This window comes from Lutra lutra, chromosome X (genome assembly GCF_902655055.1).
Source record: "Lutra lutra chromosome X, mLutLut1.2, whole genome shotgun sequence".
Taxonomy (NCBI): Eukaryota; Metazoa; Chordata; class Mammalia; order Carnivora; family Mustelidae; genus Lutra; species Lutra lutra.
This window is the reverse complement of record NC_062296.1, coordinates 13,034,379-13,057,987: the sequence shown is the minus strand read 5'-3', so window position 1 is coordinate 13,057,987 and position 23,609 is coordinate 13,034,379. Positions and strand designations below refer to the sequence as shown.

Genomic DNA, 23,609 nt, shown 5'->3' with positions numbered 1-23,609 from the left:
GAAATGCAAATCAAAGCCACAATGAGATACCACTTTACACCTCACAGAATGGCTGAAATCAAAAAGACAAGAAACAAGTGTTGTCAAGGATGTGAAGAAAAAGGAACTGTTGATGGGAATGTAAATTAATACAGTCACTGTGAAAAAAAGTATGGAGTCCTCAAAAAATTAAAAACAAATACTATATGAACCAATAGTTCCTCTATTAGGTATTTACCCAAAGAAGATGAAAACACTAATTTGAAAAGATATATGTACCCCTATGTTTACTGAAGCATTATTTACAATATTGAAGTGTCCTTCAGTAAAAAAATGGGTAAGGAAGACACACACACACACACATATATATGATGGAATATTATGCAACCATAAAAAATGATGAGGTAGCGCCATTTGAAACAACATGGATGGACCTAGAGGGTATCATGCTAAGCAAAATAAGTCAGACTGAGAAAGACAAATACCATAGGATTTTTACTCATTAGAAGAATCTAAAAAAAAAAAAAAAAAAGGATAAACAGAAAGCAAAACTGACCTATAAATACAGAGAACAAACTGATGATTGCCAGAGAGGAAGATGGTTGGGCTTGGGCAAAATGGGTAAAGGAGAGTGGGAGATATAGGCTATCAGTTACAGAATAAGTAAATCATGGGAATAAAAGTCACAGCATAAGGAATACAGTCAATGATACTGTAATAGTAATGTATCAGGAGAGATGGCAGCTTCACTTGCAATGAATATAGCATAATGTATAAATTTGTCAAATCACTCATGCTCATGCTCTGTCTCAAATAAAATCTTTTTAAAAATCTGCATGTAAGTGGACCTGTGCAGTTCAAACCTGTCTTGTTCAAGGATCAACTATATAAAATCTATATGCTAAAAATCACAAAATGCTGATGAAACAAATCAAAGACCTAAAGAAATGGAAATACAAGTCCACACCACACCCATCAACTGGAAAACTCAACACAATGAAGATGTCCGTTCCTCCAAATTTACATACAGGTTTAGCGAAATCCATATCAAAACTCCAGCAAAGGTTTCTGTACTACAGATAAGATTATTTTTAAGCTTATATAAAATGTTACAGGCCCAAGAATAATTAAAGCAATCTTGCCACAGAATATTGAGTCTCCACCAAGAGTCACTGAAGTTTCCTACTTCAACAGTGCTTGGACAGAACCCAGCACTTGTCCCCCACCCTGGTGGCTGCTCAGAGTCAACCCTCTGCCATCTCCTCACAGTGCCCACAGACCGTCCCAAGGCCCCCATTGCCACGCAGCACCACGCAGCCACTGCCACTTGACACTGCCTCTCCTCAGTGGCTGCCATGATGACTACATCCCTCTTACAGGTGCACCAGAACTACCACCAGGACTCAGAGGCCACCCTCAATTGCCAGACCCACATGGAGCTCTATACCTATGTCTCCCTGTCTGCGTCTTACTACTTTGACCACAAAGATGTGACTTCGAAGAACTTTGCCAAATATCTCCTTCACTGATCTTATGAGGAGATGGTGAGCTGAGAAACTGAGGAAGCTGCAGGACCAACATGGTGGCCAAATCTTCCTTCAGGATATCAAGGAACTGGACCATGATTACTGGGAAAACGGACCGAATGCAATGCGGTATGCGTTACACTTGGGAAAGAGCATCAGTCAGTCACCACTGGAACTGGACAAACTGGCCACTGAAAAAAATGATACCATTTGTGGGCCTTCACTGAGACTCACTACCTGAGTAAATAGGTGAAATCCATCAAAGAACTGGGTGACCACGTAACCAACCTGAGCGAGATGGGGGCTCCCTAATCTGGCATGGCAGAGTATCTTTCTGACAAGCACACCCTGGGAAACAGTGATAATGAGAGCTAAGCCTTAGGCTGTCTTCCCATAGCCTCAAGGGTGACCTCCCTGGTCACCAAGGCAATGCATGCATGTTGGGTTACATTTATACCTTTTCTGTAAGTTATACCAAAACATCTATTTAACTTCTTTCATTTGTAACATTCCTTCAAAATAAATTTATGTGGTAACCCCCCCCCCAAATAATCTTGCCACAAAATACTGAAGTGGGAGAAATCACTCTACCTGATATAAAAGCTTACAGCAATCAAGGCAGTGTGGGGTTGGCAGAGGGATAAACACATGCAGCAATGGAACAGAAGATGAACCTGGAAATACACCCAAACCAATATACTCAACTGATCTGTGGAAAAAACTGCACAAGCAATTCAACAGAGCAAGGATTATCTTTTTAATAAATGGTGCTAGAGGAATTAGACATCCACAGGCCAAAAAGAAAATCAATCTAAACCTCATACCTTATAAAAATTAACTCAAAATGGCACACCAGAATAAATCTAAAATGTGAAACTATAAAATATTTTTTAGATGGGAAAAAGCTTCCGGATTAGCGTTAGTGGAAGAGTTCTAAATATGGACATTAAGGCATGATCTATTAAAAAATGACAAACTGAGGGGCACTTGGGTGGCTCAGTTGATTAAGTGCCTGACTCTTGATTTAGGCTCAGGTCATGATCTTGGGGCCATGAGTTCAAGCCCCGTGTCAGGCTCAGCACTCAGTGTGTTGCCTGCTTGAGATTCTCTCGCCCTTTGCTCCTCCCCCAGCTCACATGCATGCTAAATAAACAAGTAAAAGTTTTTATAAAAGGATAAATTGAACTGCGTCCAAATCTAAAACTTTCGCTATGTGACTCAGTTACAAGGATGAAAAGATAAGCTGCGGTCTTGGAGACAGTACTTGCAAAACCATGTATCTGAGAAAGGATTCATAGCTATAATATTTTTTTAAAAAGCTCTAAAATCGAATGGTAAAATACGAGTCTTATTGGAAAATAGACAAAAAAACAAGAACATACATTTCACTCAAGAGGATACTCAGAGAGTCAGTAAACTATAAGGTATTCAACATCATTAGCTGTTGGGGAAATACAAATTAAAACACAATGAGTTATGACAGCACACATACATACATACATACATATGTACCGAGACAGGGTCCTCACATTTCACTCTATGGGTAAGTGGCACCAGAAAGTTGATAAGCTCCTTCTGAGGAGGAACATGAAGGATCCACCAGGTGATTAAATGTAGGTAAGCACGGGGAATGTTTTAAGGTAGAACCAAATGACTTTGTTCTCTTTACTTTTTTGTTTAAAGATTTATTTATTTATTTATTTCAGAAAGAATGCTAGTGGAGGGAGGGGCACAGGGAGAGGGAGAGAGAATCTCAAGCAGACTCTGCGCTGAGCATGGAGCCCAATGTGGGGCTCCACCCCACAACCCTGAGATCGCAACCTGAGCCAAAACCAAGAGTTGGAGACTTAACCGACTAAGCCACCCAGGAACCCTTGTCTCTTAACTGTTAAATTATATGACCTTAGTGCTCCCTGACAAAGTTAAAAATGGATCCCACTGAGGAATTCTGTTGTCACAGCAGCTGCCACTAAACACCTCCCCCCGACCCTCCTCTGATGATGTGTCACTTCCTGCTTCAGCCTCCAATCAGCCACAGTGACAGAAGCCCATGGAATGAGAGGTGAAGTTTTAAAGACGAACACTGCCTATACTCTTCACTTCACCCAAGAGGCCACTGGAAATAGCCCAAAGACCCACTGAGAGAGATGCACATTGTTTCCCAGAAGTAAATACAGCTCAGCTTGTACTTTGGAACAATCAGTCAACCTTGCTACTTGCACAATTCGTCAACAAATGTTATGCAGTGCCTGAACAGGATCATGGCAGAATCACCGGGCCTCATCACCATCTGCCTTTTAGGATGTCTACTCAGTGCTGAATGTACAGGTTTGTTTCCTTTTTAAAGATACATTGAGCATGCTTGTCTTTTAGATATAGAAATGTCTGGCACTATCTTCTCCACTAAGTAACGATTACAGGATTTGACAGCAACATTTAAGATCCTAGTCGTCAGCATGTGGGTTGGCAAATACTGGCTTTCTGGTAGCTGTGTCTTCTTAACTGTTAAAACTAAATAGATCTACAATGCTTAGGGTACTTTTTTTTTAATGGACACTGTTAGGCTTGTGATTTGACAACATAGTTCTGCTTAGGAAACAGTCACCTCCTTGGGTAAAGAAAAGTAAGAGTGGGAAAAATGTTTCAACCAGGAAACAGCAGACTATGAAGAAGACATTAACTCTGTCATTTTGGGTTTGTTTGTTTGTTTGTTTGTTTTTAACTCACCACTTTGAAATCAAAATGGGATCTGTCACACTAAAGCCACAAATGATGGCTTTATTTACACACAACGTTTGATTTTAAGGTATCTGACGTGTTTCAAAATTTTACAACTATGTAATGAGGCGAGCCTCTAATTTTAAATATCCCTAAAATCATACATCTACGATTTTAAGTTTTATTTACAACAAACTTTTCATTACTAAGTTGTTACTTATCCCTAAAGTTTTTCATGAATTAGGAAAAATTATTTTGTTTCTGATTCTAAACATAGCAGAGTTAACTCTGTTTACATGGGGAAATCCAATACTCACTTGAGCAAAACAAACCCAAGAATCGATGTAAGAAGTAGGAACTTAGTTAATGCAATGTTTATCATTTGTTTTTTTTCACAACTTCAGTGACTTTATGCATTTCCCAAAAGCAGGCACACAGGGAGGAAATTACCCCATTTAGGCAAACAGTGTGTTCTCACAGGAAGCATTTATCACCCTTACTTGTCAACCTACTATAATCAAATCTAGTGGCTGACAGTGCCGGGATCAGGGGTGCCAACCCTAAGGGTCCCTGGAAAACAGAGTGGCCCCGTGTCTCCCATTCCAGACATGATGTCAGACTGAAATGCAGAAATGATGATCTGAGAACGCAAAGGTTAAATCAAACCAGCCAAGTGGGTAAAGTGGAGAAATAAAGTGGGAAATAAAGTGGAGAAATTTAGTTGGAAATTTCACAAAACAGGACATAAAGCTAAGTCTTTACACATATCTCATCCGTGTGAGACCTAGGGGACGAAAGATACAAGCCCTTCCTTCAGGGTAAGTGGTGAGATAATGGACATTTCAAGAGGGCTGCTGCTCCCTTGAAGACCTCAGATGTTGGGAAAAGGGAAAGATATGGTGGGGGTGGGGGGAGAGGGTCTAGGATTTCAGTGCTGGGGAAATAATGGCTAGAAGAGATAAACCCGAAGAGAGGCTAACTCTATGACCCTCAGACAATACTGAGGAGAAAGGCAGTGTCATTGTGGAGTCATTGTGGTCAGAGATAACAGGCCCTTGTGGAGAGAGCCAGGGGAATTTCCGTCAGGATAGTCAGCACTCGTGCAGCTCTGCTCCTCAACGGTCACTGGCTTCTAAAAGCTGTTTCTATGAATGCCTTTCAGAGATGTTACATTTTCATGACTGCTGCTCTCAGGTATTATTTGCATCTGTTTAGAATTTTGAAATCAAAACTGTCTGTGAAACCATTCAGTTTTATAAGGTGTATGGGCTGAGGTGTCTTTCGTTCCGAATGAATGCATGAAATGAACGAATGAAAGATAACTTTGGTCCATACACTTTACAGAACTTGACAAAACCGAGTGACTACTATGGGGCCAGGTGCTGGGGTGAGGTATCAGGGCACAGGGATAAGCCAGACTCCCTCTCTGACCTAAAGCACCACGAAGTCAGGTGAGAGATTTCAAGGTATGGTGACAAAATGTGTACCAGGTGCTAAAAGACCACAGAGAAAGGAGTATGTTAACTGGGAAAACACTTGACAGACAGTATCTTGGGCTGGGTCCTAAAAGATGAGTAGGTCCCCCTCCCTAACTGTCTGATCTAGGGCATTACACAGAGAGAGAATCACATGTGTACAAAGATCCAGATCCAGGGGTGCCTGGGTGGCTCAGCGTTAAGCATCTGCCTTAGGCTCGGATCATGATCCCAGGGTCCTGGGATTGAGCCCTGCATTGGGCTTCCTGCTCCATGCGGAGTGTGTTTCTCCCTCTCCCACTCTCCCTGCTTGTGTTCCCTCTCTCACTCTCTGTCAAATAAATAAATAAAATCTTTAAAAAAAAAATCCAGATCCACAAAGAATGTGAGGTCTTTCAGGAGCGCAGTAGGTTTTGAATATTAAATATGACAAGTGAGGTAAGATAGCAAGACAGGGTCAGGTCATCAGATAATGAAGTTCCGTAGTGAAAGAGCTTGGACAACAGAACCCAATTACCGGGTCATCAGAAGCGTAAACATGAATAGCACTGATGGCTGATTGAGAATGCTCAGTTTGGCAACATTCTTTTTTTTTTTATTAGGTTTTTTATTTCAATTCCAGTATGGGTAGCATACCGTGTTATATTAGTTTTGGGGGGTACAACATAGTGAGCGACTCAACGATGGGATACATTACTCAACGCTCATCCTGGTATGCGTACCCTTTAGTCCCCGTCACTCCCCGCCACGGACACCATCTGGGTGTGGAAGGGTAATGGGTTCAGAGAAGCGTGGAGGGTGCGTCCTGGGCATCTGACGTGATTACAAAACACAGCATCGTACCTCTGAGCACGGGCTGTGCAGTCTGACCACCAACGTCGGAATCCTGGCTCTGCCACTTCATTGTGTTACCTGGGCCATGGGACTTCACTTCTCTGAAGCTCCATTCCTCTGGTTTACAATGAGATGACAGTCCCTATCTCGTGGGACTGCTGTGAGGACGGAATGAAATAATGACCCCAAAGCACTAAGCACAGGGTCCAGCCCTTCAGAGGCATTAGAGAAACATCAGCTCTGATTCGTCACAGGACAATGCGCAGTGGGGGAGCTGGAAAGAGGGTCTGGAATTCAGAAGAGAGATCTGGCCAGAGGCAGACATTTGGAACCCACTGTTGCAGAAAGGGCAGCTCCCACAGTGTGCGTGAGGGTCCCGGAAGTGAGCACGGAGAACATGGCGGCTGGCACAGGCCCGGCTGTAGAGAGCCCTCAGAAACCGGTGTTGAGAGAGTTAGGGCCAGCCTAGGGGGAGGCAAACAGGTCCCTAGAGTGTAACTGTACTTGCTTGCACTCACTGAGACAGAGGGTCTCCTCACATTTTGTTCCCTAGATGACTTGTCTACCTCACCCTGGTCAAGACTATGGCATGACCAGGCATAGGCAGGAACCTGAGGGAACTCTGAACACTGAAGGGGCAGGCAAAGGGGAAGGCACTGGTTCAAGTGATGGATAAATAATAAGAGAGCAGAGAGGAGCCAGTAGAGTGACTTCATGGAAAGAGTACTGTGGAGGGGCGCTGGGAGATCAAGCAGTGGAAATGTTTCAGAGCCGTCACCAAGTACACAAACTCCCAATGATCTTTAGGAAGTCATTGCTGATCCTGACTGACAATAGTCATTTCATTATGTGGATGGGAGTAAAGAAGGGAAAGAGCCACAGGAAAAGCACTAGAATGGAGTATGAAGGCACTAGTATGAAGGCATTAGAGGGAATTGAGAAACAGGAAGTCAGGCCAGCATGAGAGGGGCAGGGAGAGAGAGAGAGAACCAGCGTACACCATGTACCGTGTACACGTATTATCTCACGGACCCTGTTGAGAACACTGTGAAGTGGATATTCTTATTATATGCCACTGTTAGACCCATTTTGCGTTTGACCAAGTTAAGCTCCAGAGATTTTGTCACTTGCCTGACGTCTCACAGCCAACAGGTGGCAAATGTGTTATTCAAACCCAGGTGTGTCTGATCTGACTACAAACCCGTTTCTCTACTCGGTCACACTGTAAATGGGGACAGGCGTAGATGCCATCGTCGGGCTGCCCAGGGCCAAGCAGAGAGGAGGGCCTGGCAGGGCGGCATCACTGTGTGACGGTACCCCTGTGCAGCTTGGTGGTTTTTTCCCACAGTGCTCAGCGGCAGATGGCCGCACTGACCCAGCGGTTGGCACTGCGGGTACTGCAGCATGGAGGACAGCATGAAGGGAATGGAGAAAGTTGTCAAGAATTGGAGAGGAAAAGTCTAAACTAAATTTCAAAAAAACAAAAGTGAAGTCCAAGGGGACTCGCAGAGCAAGGGCAAAGCGAGGTTGTCAGGGGACTCAAACCCCCTCCATAAAGTGAACAGCTACAATGGAAAGAAGGGAATACAGTCCCCCTCCCCCTCTTTCTTCCTTCCTCCTCCTCTTCCCCTTTTCCTTTCCCCTTCCCCTCCTTCTTCTTCTTCTTCTTCTTCTTCCTCCTTTTCCTCTTCTTCCTCCTCCTCTCCTTCTTTTTTTTGAATTCATGAGAAAGCAGTCCCAAAGTGCCTGGAAACTTCATCTTCTAAGCACCTGGTCCTGTTGAGATTGTACCAGATAGTCCCCTGATGAAAGGAACAACTCCAGCAACTTCCTGAGTTCCTGTTATTAATTATAGAGACAGATATGTTTTCAATATCTACCTAGATAGATATATCTATATCTATCTATATATATATCTATATTTATATATATATATATATATATATATATATATAAAGAGAGAGAGAGAGAGAGTGTGTGTGTGTGTGTGTGTGTGTGTGTGTGTCTTAGATTTGAATGTGGGGAGAGAGGGAGGGAAGGAGAGAATCAGGAGCGTCCCTGAAGGCTAGGCAGTCACAGCTCGAGTCAGTCACATCCTAAATCCCAGAGAAAGACTTCGGTCACCGGCATTCCCTTAACACATGCCCACCGAAGGTGTTGTGAGTCTGAAGATAAACAAATTAATGCAGTGGTTTTTCTCTAACATCTAGGGACAGACACTGAGGCTGTGTTTGCAGCTGGACCGCCGTTATTAGGCTTCTGTTCTTCCAAGAGAAATTTGTTGGGAAGTCATTTGGGCAACCGCATCCTGAGAACACAGCTCAGCTGGGGTCACGGGTCACCTTGCAAGGGTCTGCAATTAGCTATTTGCAAATGATGACAACGTGTAAAGTTAACTGCTTATTTGAGAACTTTCTTACTCATCCAAAGTAAATTCAAATAGGACTGAGAATCTGACCTTTCATTACTGGAACTCTCTTGACTAAAAGCCAAATTGGATTTTAATTCCTAAATCTCCGTGTGTATACAGTACCAAGAGGACATCACAGATTTTGGCTCCGTGCCCCAAAGATAAATTGGTTTGGGGATTACTTGGATTAAAAACAAAGCCTTTCTTGAGAGATGTATTTAGTTTTCATGATGTTTTCTTTTTCCCAAACCTAAAGAATTGTTCTTTGGAAATTTCAGTTTTTCTTGACCATGAAAATGCCACCAAAATTCTGAATCGGCCAAAGAGGTATAATTCAGGTAAACTGGAAGAGTTCGTGCAAGGGAACCTTGAGAGAGAATGTATAGAAGAAAAGTGTAGTTTTGAAGAAGCTCGAGAAGTTTTTGAAAACACTGAAAAAACCGTGAGTATTTCCACATAATATTCTTCAGACGCAGAGGAAAGTACAGAAAACTAAAGAAAAAAAGAAGCTTCTCTTTGGAATTTTAAAATATCTAACCATATATATGTATGACAAGTGTTACAAAGGGAAGGAATCGAATCCAAAATATTTTGACTACTACCACTAACTTGTCCTCTTTTTCTTTATAGACTGAATTTTGGAAGCAATATGTTGGTAAGCAATTAATTTTTTTCCTCTAGCTGGTATAGGAAACATTTGGGAATTACGTATTGTTTCTCTGCATAAACAGACAATAGATTAAACTCTGTGAAAAACGGTCTGACTCCTTTACCCAAGACTGAATGGTGATATAGGACAGGTTAATGGTGGCGCGGGGGGCTATCCGCTGGCAGATAGGCTTCCTCCTCCCGAGGGCTTCAAGAAGACATTGTCGCACCCTACGCAGCTGGAAGGAGGGAACTGAGATGAGTGCACCTGGAGACTGAGTTTAAGAATTTTCAGTCTTTGGTAGAGAACGTGAAAATGCTGACTGACTTGTTTACTGTTTAGAAGTCCTCCCCCTTATGATGGCCTATGAGGCCCTCCACGATTGTTCTGGCCCTCCTTTTACACTGGCCCTCAGACTCTCTCCTCCTGCTCTCCTCCTCACATGCAGGGCGGGGGCGGAGGGAGGCTGTGGGGGGAGGACAGGGGGCAGCCATCTTGGCCTCCCTGCTGCTCCCCGCACACTCCAGGCCTGCTTCCGCTTTGGTCTGTGACCTGACTGTTCCTTGAACTTGGAATGCTCCTCTTCCAAGTTCGCCTAGGCTCGCTCCCTCCCCTCCTTCAGCTCTTCACCCAAATGTCACCATCTCGATGAAGCCTAGCTTGCTTACCTGTTAGTACTTCAACCCGCCTCCCCATAACCGCATCACCGAGGTACCACAAACTCCTCCTATTTTTCACAGCACTTTTCACCAGTACAGGTAACATATAATAAACCTTCTTACTTCCACAATTTATTATCTATTTTCCCCACCTCATTAGAATTCAAGCTTCACACCGGCAGGGGTGTTCAAGTGTTTTACTGATGTAAACAGTACCTCGAACATTACCTGGTCCAGAAGCACTGAGTAAATATTTGTTGAATGAATTGACCAAACGGAGGAAAAGTCAAAACCTCCATGACAGCTGAGCTTTGAAACTAATGTAAAATCCAGCAGCAGGATATTGAGGCAGCAGCCGTTCCAGAAGTTGGCTTATGCAAGACCATCCGCATGGACAGAACCTAGACGGCAAATTCACTGAGTTCCAGCAATTGGAGATCCAGTGCTAGGTTCCACTTGCTATTCTGGAACTTGTTCATACTCCAGTAACTCAATTTCTCCACTTCTATTTTTAACTCCTGAGGGAGGATGAAGTCCACTCCATTACATTTACTTTCTTGGCCTTTCCTTACTTTTAGTTATACAGGCTACCAGGCCAATGCTCTCCTCAGGTAGTCCCCAGCAGTTAGTCCAAATGAGTCTTTTTAGTCCTTATTTCCATTAAATTTAAAACCTTAAATCTTGTGATTTTTTTAAGATTTTCTTTTTAAGTAATCTCTACCCCCAACATGGGGCTTGAACCCACAGCCCTGAGATCGGAAGTCACACACACGCCACCGACTTGAGCCAGTCAGCTGCCCCTTGTGATAGATTTTTAAAGCAAATCAATTTCTACTTCCCCACCCGCCTCCACAAACTCCAGGCTGTATTTAAATTCCCATGACCTGTTCATTGCCCACCCCACTCCCCAGCAGGGGTTGGTCAGAACCCCCTAAGCATTATATTTTGAAGCTGAGCCCCTGCCTTCTAGGTCAAAGGCCATGTTGTTTACCGAATCCGGGATAAAGATATCTCAGAAACCTCAGTGGCATGATTCGGTCACTACTGCTTCATCCTCCAAAAACCAGAACAAAGAGCAAGAAGAAAATAGCTCCCCGCCTCTTTTCAGTTGCGGCCAAGTTTCCTAACCACCCCAAAAGAGCTGATGGTGTTCCACATACTGCCAGGTGCATGCCCCTCACACCCACCTTATCCTCTACTATCAACGGCCTGGTTGAAGAAAGAAAGATCGTCCAGGCACATGAGCCAGCGGCCGTCAAGCTCTTGACGGTTTACAGAGCGCCTGCCCTATTTCATCCACACACCAACCCAGCAAGCGGAGCATTATCAACCTCAGTTTACAGGGGACACGGAGGCTTAGGGAGGCTCAAGACTTGCCAAAGGTCATCCAGTTGGGGAGTCACAGAGCCCAGAAGGGAACCCAAGTTCTCGAAAAGAGCGAGCCCTTGCTCTCACCATCACCCCTCCCAGCCTTCAGATCCGGGGGCTGTTACTCATTAAACAACAACCGGAAGCTCTCACTTGAAAGGCCTTGTCCCTTGTTGTCTTTGATCCCTACTGTCGGTGGCTTCGCCTGAGCCCAAAGTACACACACACAAGCACCCAAAGGAGGACTAAATGTGGGATAAAATGACACTCGTTTTAAAGCTATGTCTCAGCAAATGAGTTGCTGTGTAGCTGGCTGCAAGCCCAGACCCTTTCAGTGAAACATCCTAAATAATTCAGATCCGCTGGTCTATAATATAAAGTGCAAATGTAGCTCGTTTTTTAGACCAGTTTGAACATCAATAATAATAAACCAGAGATAACGTATTTTGTTTTCATAGAATTGGAACAAATTGAACTATCTGGGCAAAAGCACAGTGGGTCAAGGGGCAGAGGGGACAGGGTCTAGTCTTTATGGCAAGCAGATTTTCCAGGGAGGGACTATTTCTGAGAAAGGGATAGGAGCCCTCAGTCAACAGGAGCTAGACGCGTCCTACTGACCGAGTGTGACAGGTGAGCCCTGCCTCCCCCTCCTACGAGCAACCTCCCCGCTAGAAGGGGGAAGGGGAAGGTTTGCTCCAAAGTAGGACCGAGAATTAGAAATTTCTCTTTCATTTCCCCTTTTCTCTTTCTTTCATTGCTAGGCCATCTTGACCTCTTACTCTTGCTGTCCTAGCTCTTATTTTGTCTTCAGGGCTGTTTCTTTTAGCTCCGAGTGTGTACCTGGCGCCCTTCTGGTTCTATTCATCCCTTTCTCCAGCAGCTTCCTTAGAAGTATGGATGGAGCAGGAGCTTTCAGAAACCAGACTCAAAGCTTCCCTTCTCATCCTGACCCTTCCCCTCTTGCCTGTTCCTTCCTCATGGTTTTCTACCACAGGTGTCTTCTAAGGCTCTCAAGAACTCTATGAATATAGAAACTTCAGGAAAAGCAGAGAGGAAATACAGCCAATTTACACATAAATAAAGCAGAACTTCAGAACCTTTTCCTTTTCAATTGTTTGTGGGAAAAGTGGTTTCTCACCTGAAACTAATATAACAGTGTTTTGTCAACTAACAGGAATTAAAATTAAAATTAAAACTTTTTAAAAATTTTTAAAATAAAATAAATTTTAAAAACTACAACTTTAGGGGCGCCTGGGTGGCTCAGTGGGTTAAGCCGCTGCCTTCGGCTCAGGTCATGATCCCAGGTCCTGGGTTCGAGCCCCACATCGGGCTTTCTGCTCAGCAGGGAGCCTGCTTCCTCCTCTCTCTCTGCCTGCCTCTCTGCTTACTTGTGATTTCTCTCTGTCAAATAAATAAATTTAAAAAAAATCTTTAAAAAAAAACCTACAACTTTAAAAACAATTTTTATTACCATATAAGGTATTATTTTGCAGATTAAATATAAAAATAAAATTTTTTTTAAAAAATTTTAAAAATTACAACTTTAAAAACAATTTTATTAACATGTAATGTATTATTTGGCAAATAAAATATAAAAATAAATTTTTTTTTAAAGATTTTATTTATTTATTTGACAGAGAGAGATCACAAGTAGACGGAGAGACAGGCAGAGAGAGAGAGAGAGAGGGAAGCAGGCACCCTGCTGAGCAGAGAGCCCAATGCGGGACTCGATCCCAGGACCCTGAGATCATGACCTGAGCCGAAGGCAGCGGCTTAATCCACTGAGCCACCCAGGCGCCCCTAAAAATAAATTTTTTAAAAAATAAAATTTTAAAATTTACAACTTTAAAAACAATTTCTATTAACATATAATGTATTATTTTGCAGATTAAATATAAAAGTAAAATTTTAAAAAAATAAAATTTTTTAAATTACTTTAAAAACAATTTTTTATTAACATATAATGTATTATTTCGCCCCAGGGGCACAGGTGTGTGAATCATTAGGCTTACACATTTCACAGCACTCACCATAGCACATGCCCTCCCCAATGTTCACCACCCAGCCAAATACTTTTTTTAAAAAAAGAAAAGCTGCTTCTCACTTTACCTAGACCATTTGGGACCTAAGTCAGAGACAGCAGAGTCTCTTTTAGCAGGGAGAGACGCTTCTGGCGGCTCTTCCATTGTCTCGAACCATGACTGCATACTATACTTTAAAAAAGTTAATGATACCAGAAGGAAGTAGAGGCATTTGCTCCGAGCTGAGGCTGCCAGTTCTCTGAGGGGAAGTACCATCTGCTCCCCAGCTCACATGTTCTGCAAGACCTACCGTAGTGGGCCCTGCATGACACAGAGTTACCAACTGATGAAACGCTGGGATTTGGTTTAGAACCAACTTGTCATCGTTCTCGAAGAAAGGAATGCAAACCCTTTTCCCCCAGGCACATATAGTCCATGTCTAACCTCAGACTTTCTTCTCCCTCTTCCTCTTCCCTTGATTGCATAAACTGCCTTCCTCAGAGCAACTTCCTAGGACAGTAGTAGCCTAAGAACCTTTGTTCGGGTTGTTCTTGGAAATTCAGGAAGATGGGGGCAACCCCTAAACAGCAGCGTCAGCAGTTCTGACCCGAAAATCAGGCTCCCCTCCCCAGAAGTCTGTGCACAGAGGCATTCGAAGCACCTGATTTGCTAATTTAACTTTCTTAACCTATCTCAAAGATGGAGATCAATGTGAGTCCGATCCATGTTTAAATGGCGGCATATGCAAAGATGACATCAATTCCTATGAGTGCTGGTGTCAAGTTGGATTTGAAGGAAAGAACTGTGAAGTAGGTAAGTAACCACTTTTTGATTACTCATGGTTCCACATTTTCCTGTGGAACCAGATGAAACCGGAAAGTGCAATATTTATGTATCATAATTTTCTCTTAAAAACATATTCTTATTGTGGTAAAGGACACTTAACAGGAGATCTATACTCTCTTTTTTTTAAGATTTTATTTACTTGAGAGACAGAGGGAGAACACGAGCAAGGGGAGGGGCAGAGGGAAAGGGAGAAGGTGACTCCCTGCTGAGCAGGGAGCCCCACGAAGGGCTGGATCCCAAGACCCTGAGATCAGGACCTGAGCCAAAGGCAGACGCTTAGCTTACTGAGCCATCCAGATGCCCCAGGAGATCTTTACTTGTAACAAATTTTGAAGCTGACAGTACAGCACCTCTCCAGAAGGCCTACATCTTGCATAACTTAAAGTTTATACCGGCTGAACAGCAGCTCCCCCATTTCTCTTTCCCTCGGCCCCTGGCAAGCACAACTGTGTTCTCGGTTTCTATGTGTCTGCCTATTTTCGACACCTCAAATAAGTAGAATCATGCAGTGTTTGTCCTTCTGTGACTGGCTTGTCTCCTTTAGTGTAATGTACTCCAGGTTCATCCGTGCTGTTGCACAGGACAGGGTTTCTTTTTTTCAAAAGGCTGAATAATATTGCGCCATGTAAAGCATATACTTTCCAAGCTTATGAACATTCATTTGATGTGTAGTCCTAGTTTCTTGGATGAGTTCAAGAAACCACAGAAAGAGCAAAAGTAATTAATATATGGCAGCTAATATTAAGGAATAATGACGCTCCCCTCATTTATTACTCAGTACAACTGTAGGCCCTCAGTGCCATTATTGTCTCCATTCTGTGCAGATGAAGAAATTATATAGCTCAGATAGCTCAAAATCACAGAGGCTATCAATGGTTGAGCCTGAACCTGAACTTTAGTTGGTCTGACCAAAACCCACACCTCTATCTACAAAATGCAAAGAAAACCAAACCCATAAAATTGTTTGAACTCAGGACTAAATCGTTATCAACATAGGCAGTGGAAATCAGTGAAATATAGAATTGAGAAATGGCGAGGCCAATTCTCCATCAAACAGGCACTTCTCTACACACAGTAACCACTTCCCATGTTAAATTTGTTGACAAAAATCGGAGCTCACTCCTGCATTTCACTATGTGGATTACACTAAAAAAGTTACATGGCAAATTTAGGAGCACGGTGCCTCTTTCCTCCTCATAGCCTAGAATATTCTCCCCCCTTGGGATTTTGGCAATTGGAGCAGTAAATCCCCAAGTCCTTCTCCTACTTGCTTATTATTTCTGGATGCAAGATTACTGGTTTTATGGTTGTGAAAGGCACACCACGCTAATGACAGAGTCTCCCTCTCTCTCCTGAAACTCCAGATGAATGGAGATGCTATTCTAGGGAAAGAATTTAACAGCACAGGCTACCTGACTAAGAGCAAAGAGTAGAAAACTGGCAGGACTCTATATATTAAGACTTTCCAACAATGCACCTGACACAGATGAAAGAGGCATAAAACAAAATGAAACTCAGCAGTGGCAGCTGTCCTACAGAGAAAGGAAAAAAAAGTCACCTGTAATGTTCAGAAATCTTTTTGGGACTAAAGAGGACCCCATTGATCATCTCCCTTTGAGAGCTAAAAGACAAAAAGAGAATAGAAGATAACAAAAGGAAAAGGTGGCAGCGTAATAACATTTAAAAAGAAAGAAAAGAACGGATACAGGTGGATGAACCGGTACCCTCAGCTCGGACCCCCATTCCCTCAGATTTCTGAGCATGGGGGCAAACCAGCGCCTCTGTTGCCTTTCCTGTGGGTGTGGTAACTCGTGCAAGATCTCTGCAGTGCTACTTCCATCTGGAAGGTTCCAATTTCAAATTCAGATTTCCATAGATAAATCTGATCCTGCTATTATGGAAACTGAGGGAAATCTTTGGAGTCGTTACTTATTATCAGCTTAAATAACATAGCCATTGGAGCTGAGGGAACGAATTACCTCAGTTAGTCTCAGTTCAAAACCAAGGGCACATTGTAGTATAGCGTAAATGAAAATAGTGTTTAGCAAGGCGCCTGGCGGGCTCAGTGGGTAGAGTGTTATGAGTTCAAGCCCCACGGTGGGCGCAGAACTTACTTTTAAAAAAATAAACAAAATGAAATAAAATTAGGAGCAATTGTTTAAAAATAGTGTTGAGCCTTAAATATTTCTAAATGTCTTTAGTTTAAATGAAGACACTCTAATGGAGGAGAATTGCCCTGAGGAATGTAATATAAGCAGAGACTTTCCATAACAGGGTTTGCACCCCGTGCGAGGCTGTGGGGCACACAGCGGAAGTAAGTCTACGGTGGCCTCAGGTTCCGCACACTTTGGTCTGGGAAGGGCTCTGCTGTTGCCCTTGCTTTGACCACCGTATCTGGCCTCTAGGGAGCCTCGCTCTCCCCCAGTCTCCCTGATCCACGTTGAGAAAAATCCTCTTGCTGCAGTTGGTTCAGAGACAGAGTGGGAATTCTCCCAAAAATCTTTTTATCTCAGACAAGGGGAAAGCAGAAGCGTATACAAACTCCCATGTAAGCTGTTGCTTCAAACTGATCAGCAGACTGACCTCAAAGGCTGCTAGACGACACAGTTTACAGAGCATCGATGCCCCAAATTTCTTGCCTCACCCTTGTCTTTAGAAAAAAAAAATGGGGGGGCCACGGAGATTTCCATTGTTAAGAACTTGTTATTTGCCTTTTCCCTTGTTCATCAGGCTCCTCTCTGGGAGAAGGAGGTACAAACACTCAAGGCCTGTTCTCTAGTTAAAAGAATAACAATGGATTGGTCACTGCGTCCCTGTGGTTAGAATAATGACCGCTGTGGGTCCCCACTTACACATCAGGTCTGAGACCTTGCCAGACAGATCAAGGTCTGTAAGAACTTGGGTCATTCCTGTCCTGTCTAAAGAGTATAAGAGGCATCTACCCACAGAAAAAATCACAAGCACCTAAACGCTTTTTACACTTTGCTGACACATTGTTGTAGACATCATACTCTTATTTACTGAGTATTGCTGTGGGCTGGAGAAAAGAAAATATCTTGAGTTTAGCTAACTACCAACATATTCTATGGTAAGCTGGTCAAATAGAACATCTTTTGTCTGAGATCTGGTGTTCACATGACTGAATATATGAGGGAAGATGAAGGCAGAGTCAAAGAAAGCAGAACAGGATAACTTTGGTAGTAGGCCTGAGTGGAATTAGAAGAGGTGTTTGGGGCGCCTGGGTGGCTCAGTGGGTTAAGCCGCTGCCTTCGGCTCAGGTCATGATCTCAGGGTCCTGGGATCGAGTCCCACATCGGGCTCTCTGCTCAGCAGGGAGACTGCTTCCCTCACTCTCTGCCTGCCTCTCTGTCTACTTGTGATCTCTCTCTGTCAAATAAATAAATAAAATCTTTAAAAAAAAAAAAAAGAGGTGTTTGGGCTAATATGAAGGGAAAAAAGAGCAGATGCTTTGAGAGGCTCAACAGATATTCCAGGCACAGAGACCGACCTTGGGACCAGGGAGAACCCACACCCAACACAATGCCAAACATTTAAATGCTCAATAACACACTGATGAATGAGTCCCATAGTGACTGTTCCTTAGATCCTGGGTTACGGACCTCCCCCGTGAAACTCCGTGTGCTACTATTCTACTTCCAGAATCTTGAGTCCTTTCTCTGAGAGCAAAAGACTGCTGATTGGACGGCAATATTTCGCACTGCACACATAACCCAAACCAGGAAGAAAAATGACGAATGAGGAAAATGACAGACAGGTCTCGTAACTTAGCCAAGGACAAAAATCAGAATTGGGAAAACCACCCTGAGTTTATTCATTCCCACGGCACGTGCCCTGAACCCCAGCAGGCTGCACCTACCACCTACCTCTGGAAACTGACCACAATCTCATACCGACTGAACACCTTCTACAGGTGGTATCTGATCCGGCTGAACACTTTAGTATTGCTTTGTAACAACAAAGTAATAGCCAATAACATGAAAAGAGCCAGGGATGTAATCACCATGAGTAAGGAGAAAGGTCTTTTAAAAATAAATACGAAGGACCAAGTGCCATCTTTTTGGATCACGCCCTTAGTAGATTATTGGCAGCACAGGTTAAAGCTCAGGGAGGTTCCTTTGCCTACCTGACAACAGTCGATTTGCCTCCCCTTAATTCCTGAAGTAACAGTAAGGCACATGAGCAAATTATTACATTAACCGATGTTAGCCCCTGTAAAATAGCATTTGAAAATTGAGATCCGACACTCAAAAATCCATAATATACTCCAAAACCATGTGGTCACTCTGTGAGCCTGGATTCCCCCAGGGAGGGAAAAAAGAGTCTGTGACTTGAACTTGTTTACGAGGTTGTGCAATCCTAGGGAGCAAGAGTAAGGGACAGGGGTGTGAGGCAGTGAGGAGAGGAGAATTGATCATAGAAGTAGTCATCTCTCCTCATCTGCAGCTGATCGCTGGACCTCCTGAGACTGTTTCCCAAGGAGCCATAGGAACTGGCCTCAGGACAGCCCCTCTGGGAGGGGAGATAGTGAGAGAATTTGTGTCTCCCAGTGGTCAGAAGTTTAGCCCAGGGGCCGTTAACTCCCCCCCCCCCCCCCCACATCTCCAAGCTGTACTCACCAGGGGCTGCTGCACGGGGGACGCGACATCCCATGCTTCGGCATCAACAGGGAAGCACCAAGGTCAGAGGGGAGAGGCACACAGTGCAGATAGGAGCCGAGGCAACCCAAGGCTGCACCTGCTTGAGTCAGAAGTCAGATGCAGAGCGGATGGCCACAGCGCCAGCAAAGACACCGTGTGGCTGGGAGGAACTGAGGAACTAAGGAACACAGCAGGCGTCTAATAGAGTCACGCTTTTTCAAACCTTCCATGTCCTCACTACACTGACAAGTGAGCGTTTCTCTTGAAAGTGGTACTGCTGTTGAACAGCTAGGTGAGGGGAACGGCATCTCCTTTCCATGTGTCCCTGTGCTGCTCTAGAGACAGAAACAGGCCCAAGGGCAGACAGAGCCCTGTTTCTCTTAACTCAGCAGGTCTCTGCTGGCCAGCCCTGAACCATGCTACCTCCTGTTATCGAGACTGCACATGAGAAACAAAGAAAAACACAGTCATTAAAAAATACAAAATAAGATGGCAGGAATGAACCAAATAGATCAGAAGTCAGAGTTAATGTGAACCAGGGTTAATGGCAATTTTCAGTCTGGAGTTAAAAATCTAACTGTATGCTGTTGACAAAAGCGGTACCTAGAAAAAATTACACCAGGAGGCTAAAATAAAGGGATGTAAAAAGATCTTCAGGTAAATGGTAACAAAAAGAAACTGGTGAAGCGATCTTAACATCAGGCAAAATAGAATCCACGACAAAAAGGATCACAAGAGACAAAGAACACCACTTCATGTTAATAAGGGAGATCATACCAGAAAGTAAAGAAAATGTGGGCCACTAGAATGCTCATCAGTGCCCACACATAATGTGTTTGGCATTTAGCCCCCTTAAGGGACCTGATTTCATTCTCTAATGTTGATATAAACCTACCGCAGCCAGCTTCAAGTGTGCTTAGATAAATTGGCTTATATTAAAGCCATGAACTTCAGTGGGGTGCCTGGGTCGCTCAGGCAGTTAACTCTTGATTTCCACTCAGGTCATGATCTCAGGGTCACGAGATCAAGCCCAGTACTGGCTCCACACTCAGCAGGAAGTCTACTCGAGATTTTTTTCTCTCCCCCTCTAAAATAAATAAAATCTAAAAACAAAAACAAAAACAAAACTGTGGGGGTGCCTGGGTGGCTCAGTCAGCTCAGCATCTATCTGCCTTCAGCTCAGGTCATGATCCCGGGATCCTGGGATCGAGCCCCGCATCGGGCTCCCTGCTCAGCGGGAAGCCTGCTTCTCCCTCTCCCTCTGCCTGCTGTTCCCCCTGCTTGTGCTCTCACCTCTCTCAAATCAATCAATAAAACATTAAAAAACCTACAAACTTCTATTCAGCAAAATACACTATTTTAGGACAAATAAGGCAAGTCAGAGTGGGAGAAGAAACCAGCAAAAAATATGTCCAAGAACTGGCACTGATGGTAGGAAATTAAATTTGTACAAGTATTTCAGAAAACTGCTTGGCAGTATCTACTAAACCTGAACCTACGACCCAGTAATTGCACTCATAAGTATATACCCAGGACTCACACGTATATTATCAAAAGATCTGTATTAAGAATGTTCATTATAGCATTACACCTAAGAGCCAAAAACTGGAATCTCAACTCAAATATTCATCAACAGTAAAATGGATAAAAACAGAAATATTTACACCATGGAATACTACCCAGCATGCAAATGAACCACTGCTGTACAAAAAACATGGATAAAACTCACAAAGCCTTCAATGAAAGACACCGAGGAGTGTATATGGCGAGCTTCTATTTATATAAGGTTCATGAACAGACAAAATTTACTCTTAGAATCTGTTAACGGATGGTAACTTTGGAAAGGAGGACCAGTATAGGGCTGGAAGGGGGCACGGGGAGAACTTCTGGGATGGGGATAATGGCCCATCCATCGATTAGTTTAAACAGGTGCACACACTTGGCGAAAATTCACCCTGAAGTTTTGAGGGACATCCCTGAATATATATTATCCTTTCATAAACAGCTTCTTAAAATTGCAGTCCAAGATTTAGGGAAAGTAGAACACCCAAACCTTCAGTTTATGCCAAATCAAATCTATTGCTGCCATTTTTATGCCTTATTAAGAATTTTATCATTCCTTCCACTCTTAGCTCGAGGCTCCCAAGCTTCTCTCCATGAATGACCTGTGCTTATGTGTGGCCTATACGTGAGTCAGTGGCTTCTGGCACTCTTGAGAAATGCACATGGAAATGATGCTACTGCTGTTTATTTTGCTCTCTTTCAGATGTAACATGCAACATTAAGAATGGCAGATGCAACCAGTTTTGCAAACTGGGCCCCGATAACAAGGTGGTTTGCTCCTGTACCATGGGGTACCAACTTGCGGAAGACCGGAGGTCCTGTGAACCAGCAGGTCAAAATCTAAATCAGTTGTTTTTTGTTTTTTAAGCCTGGGGAGATCCATCCTCCAAATCTATATAATATATAATATATAATTATATATAATTATATAATCCCTATTCGTGTCTACTTCCTTTTGAGATCACAGAAAAGATTAGTAGCTTGAATTGGATAACTTTCTAAATGGCATCGCCATTTTAAATAGAAACTCTGTAACTGTCCTCAGTCTGAAATCTTTTCTGGGTCCATTTCTTTTTTCTGACTTTTAGATCACGAAGCAATCAATTTGCATGATTTCTGTATATCTGGAATTCATAGAGTCAAATTATGATAGTAATCCCAGGCCATAAAAGATACATAAAGGAATGACCGATAGGCTTCTAGTACACGGGATGGTAAATGTTAAGCCTGATTCTGCCGGGGTGTGGCTGGCTTACTCCAAGAAGGTTATTTCCTATCCTTGGGTCTCGGCCTGAGTTTACACGGGGCTGAGTTTACACACTTGGCATCCGAATAGTTCTGAGAGCCATCTACTTCAGGTTGTGCCAGGCTGACCAACACAGTCTGTACAGCCGTGGACAAAACAACGTTTCCCAGTCATGTCAACCAGGCCACCACGTTGACAGCTGACTGGGGCATTCAGAACATCTCCACTCCACACTCATATTGCTTGTCTCTGAAATGAAGGTAATAGAAACTTTGATAAACACACACACACACAACAGTAGGTTCCACAAGATCAATTATATTTGATAAATGAGGGGCCTTTTTGAAGCAAACTAGATATAATTTCTTTTGCATCTGCAAAGTCTGGTATTAAATTGGTACATTAAATCATGCATCATTCCTCTGTAACTGGGTTCGATACCTATCTCACCAAAGCACCTGGCAGAGGAAATTAAAGAAAGGACCAGAAGCCACGAGTATACATGCCACTGCAGCTAAAAGAGTCTAGTGCTTCAGGGACCTACCCACCCTGTCCTTCTGCCTGGTTCTTCACATGAATCGTTTCACAGCCAGCCCAGCTCCGGAGAAGAAGATCTATATGTTTTAACCTTCAAAATCTAACTTCCAGTGTAGACAGATGGCATAGTAGCTAAGCTCTTAAAAGTCCTTCTATGTTAGAAAAAAAAAAAGGATTGCGAACCATCTCGAACTATTAAGTGTTATATTTGAATATAGCCTTATTCTTAGCAGAGTAAGTAGGCCAAACCTAAAATAAGCTTTCCTGCCTTTCAATAGTAATGGTCCCTTTCCTCTGGCATTGTTGATGATATATATTTATACATAAGTATTTTGAACTAATTTCCTGTTTTCCCAACCACATGCTGTCATGATACTTTGCTGCAGCTGGTTGTTATAGAAATGTCTGTTATAAGGAATGTGGCTAGAAGCAAAGTGAGAAATGAAAATGAAATGTAAGGTGACTTGGCTTGACTACAAATTTCCGTTCTGGTTGGCCCCAACACAGCAGGAGATGATTTCTTGCCTTTAGGAAATGAACTGACCCAAGGTAAAAAGGTGGCCAGTTCCCAGGAGGATGTGGCTGTGATAATCACATTAATAATTTCTTTGGTTAAAGGTCTGTGGGTTTTTTAAGTTTAAGTCACACCCAACGTGGGACTCAAACTCACAACCCAACCACCAAGAGCTGCATGCTCTTCCAACTGAGCCAGCCAGGCGCCCCCCCATTCATTTATTCAGTTCCTAATTAAATAGTTAAATCATGATTTCTTCCCAGCGTATCCCTAAATCCACCTTAGAGACTAGATGGTATTCTAGTCTATGAAAAAAAGCCTGGTTCCCAATAAAGCAACAGAAACCCCATTTACCTAACTCTAAAGTTAAAGTTATGGGGCACCAGTCTCAGAATCCCATTTAAGGACAGTACTTAGGAGTAAGACTTTTTAGTAAAGAAAAAAAAAATCATTAGACTTTATAAAACTTACAAAATTTGATTCTGGAACACCTATTCTATTTCCGTAAAGATGATGGATTCCTGAGCCAAATGTTCTTTTCATGAAGGGTTTGAAAACTTTCCATGAAAATAATGCAATTAACCTTTTAGTTTGAGACTATATTCA

The 23,609-nt window shown here is 43.0% G+C and overlaps 1 protein-coding gene and 1 pseudogene across 1 annotated transcript in view; both read left to right on the top strand.

The window, feature by feature from the left end:
* Positions 1 to 1,319: 1,319 nt before the first annotated feature.
* LOC125092032 (ferritin heavy chain-like) lies at positions 1,320 to 2,043 on the top strand (annotated as a pseudogene).
* A 1,529-nt stretch (positions 2,044 to 3,572) lies between these two features.
* F9 (coagulation factor IX) overlaps positions 3,573 to 23,609 on the top strand; it is a 32,928-nt gene continuing 12,891 nt past the window's right edge. The window contains exons 1-5 of the mRNA XM_047716805.1: positions 3,573 to 3,833; positions 9,221 to 9,384; positions 9,573 to 9,597; positions 14,339 to 14,452; positions 21,410 to 21,538. Of these exons, the coding sequence (XP_047572761.1) occupies positions 3,746 to 3,833; positions 9,221 to 9,384; positions 9,573 to 9,597; positions 14,339 to 14,452; positions 21,410 to 21,538 (520 nt within the window). The 5' untranslated portion in view covers positions 3,573 to 3,745. The remainder of the gene's footprint in view (positions 3,834 to 9,220; positions 9,385 to 9,572; positions 9,598 to 14,338; positions 14,453 to 21,409; positions 21,539 to 23,609) is intronic.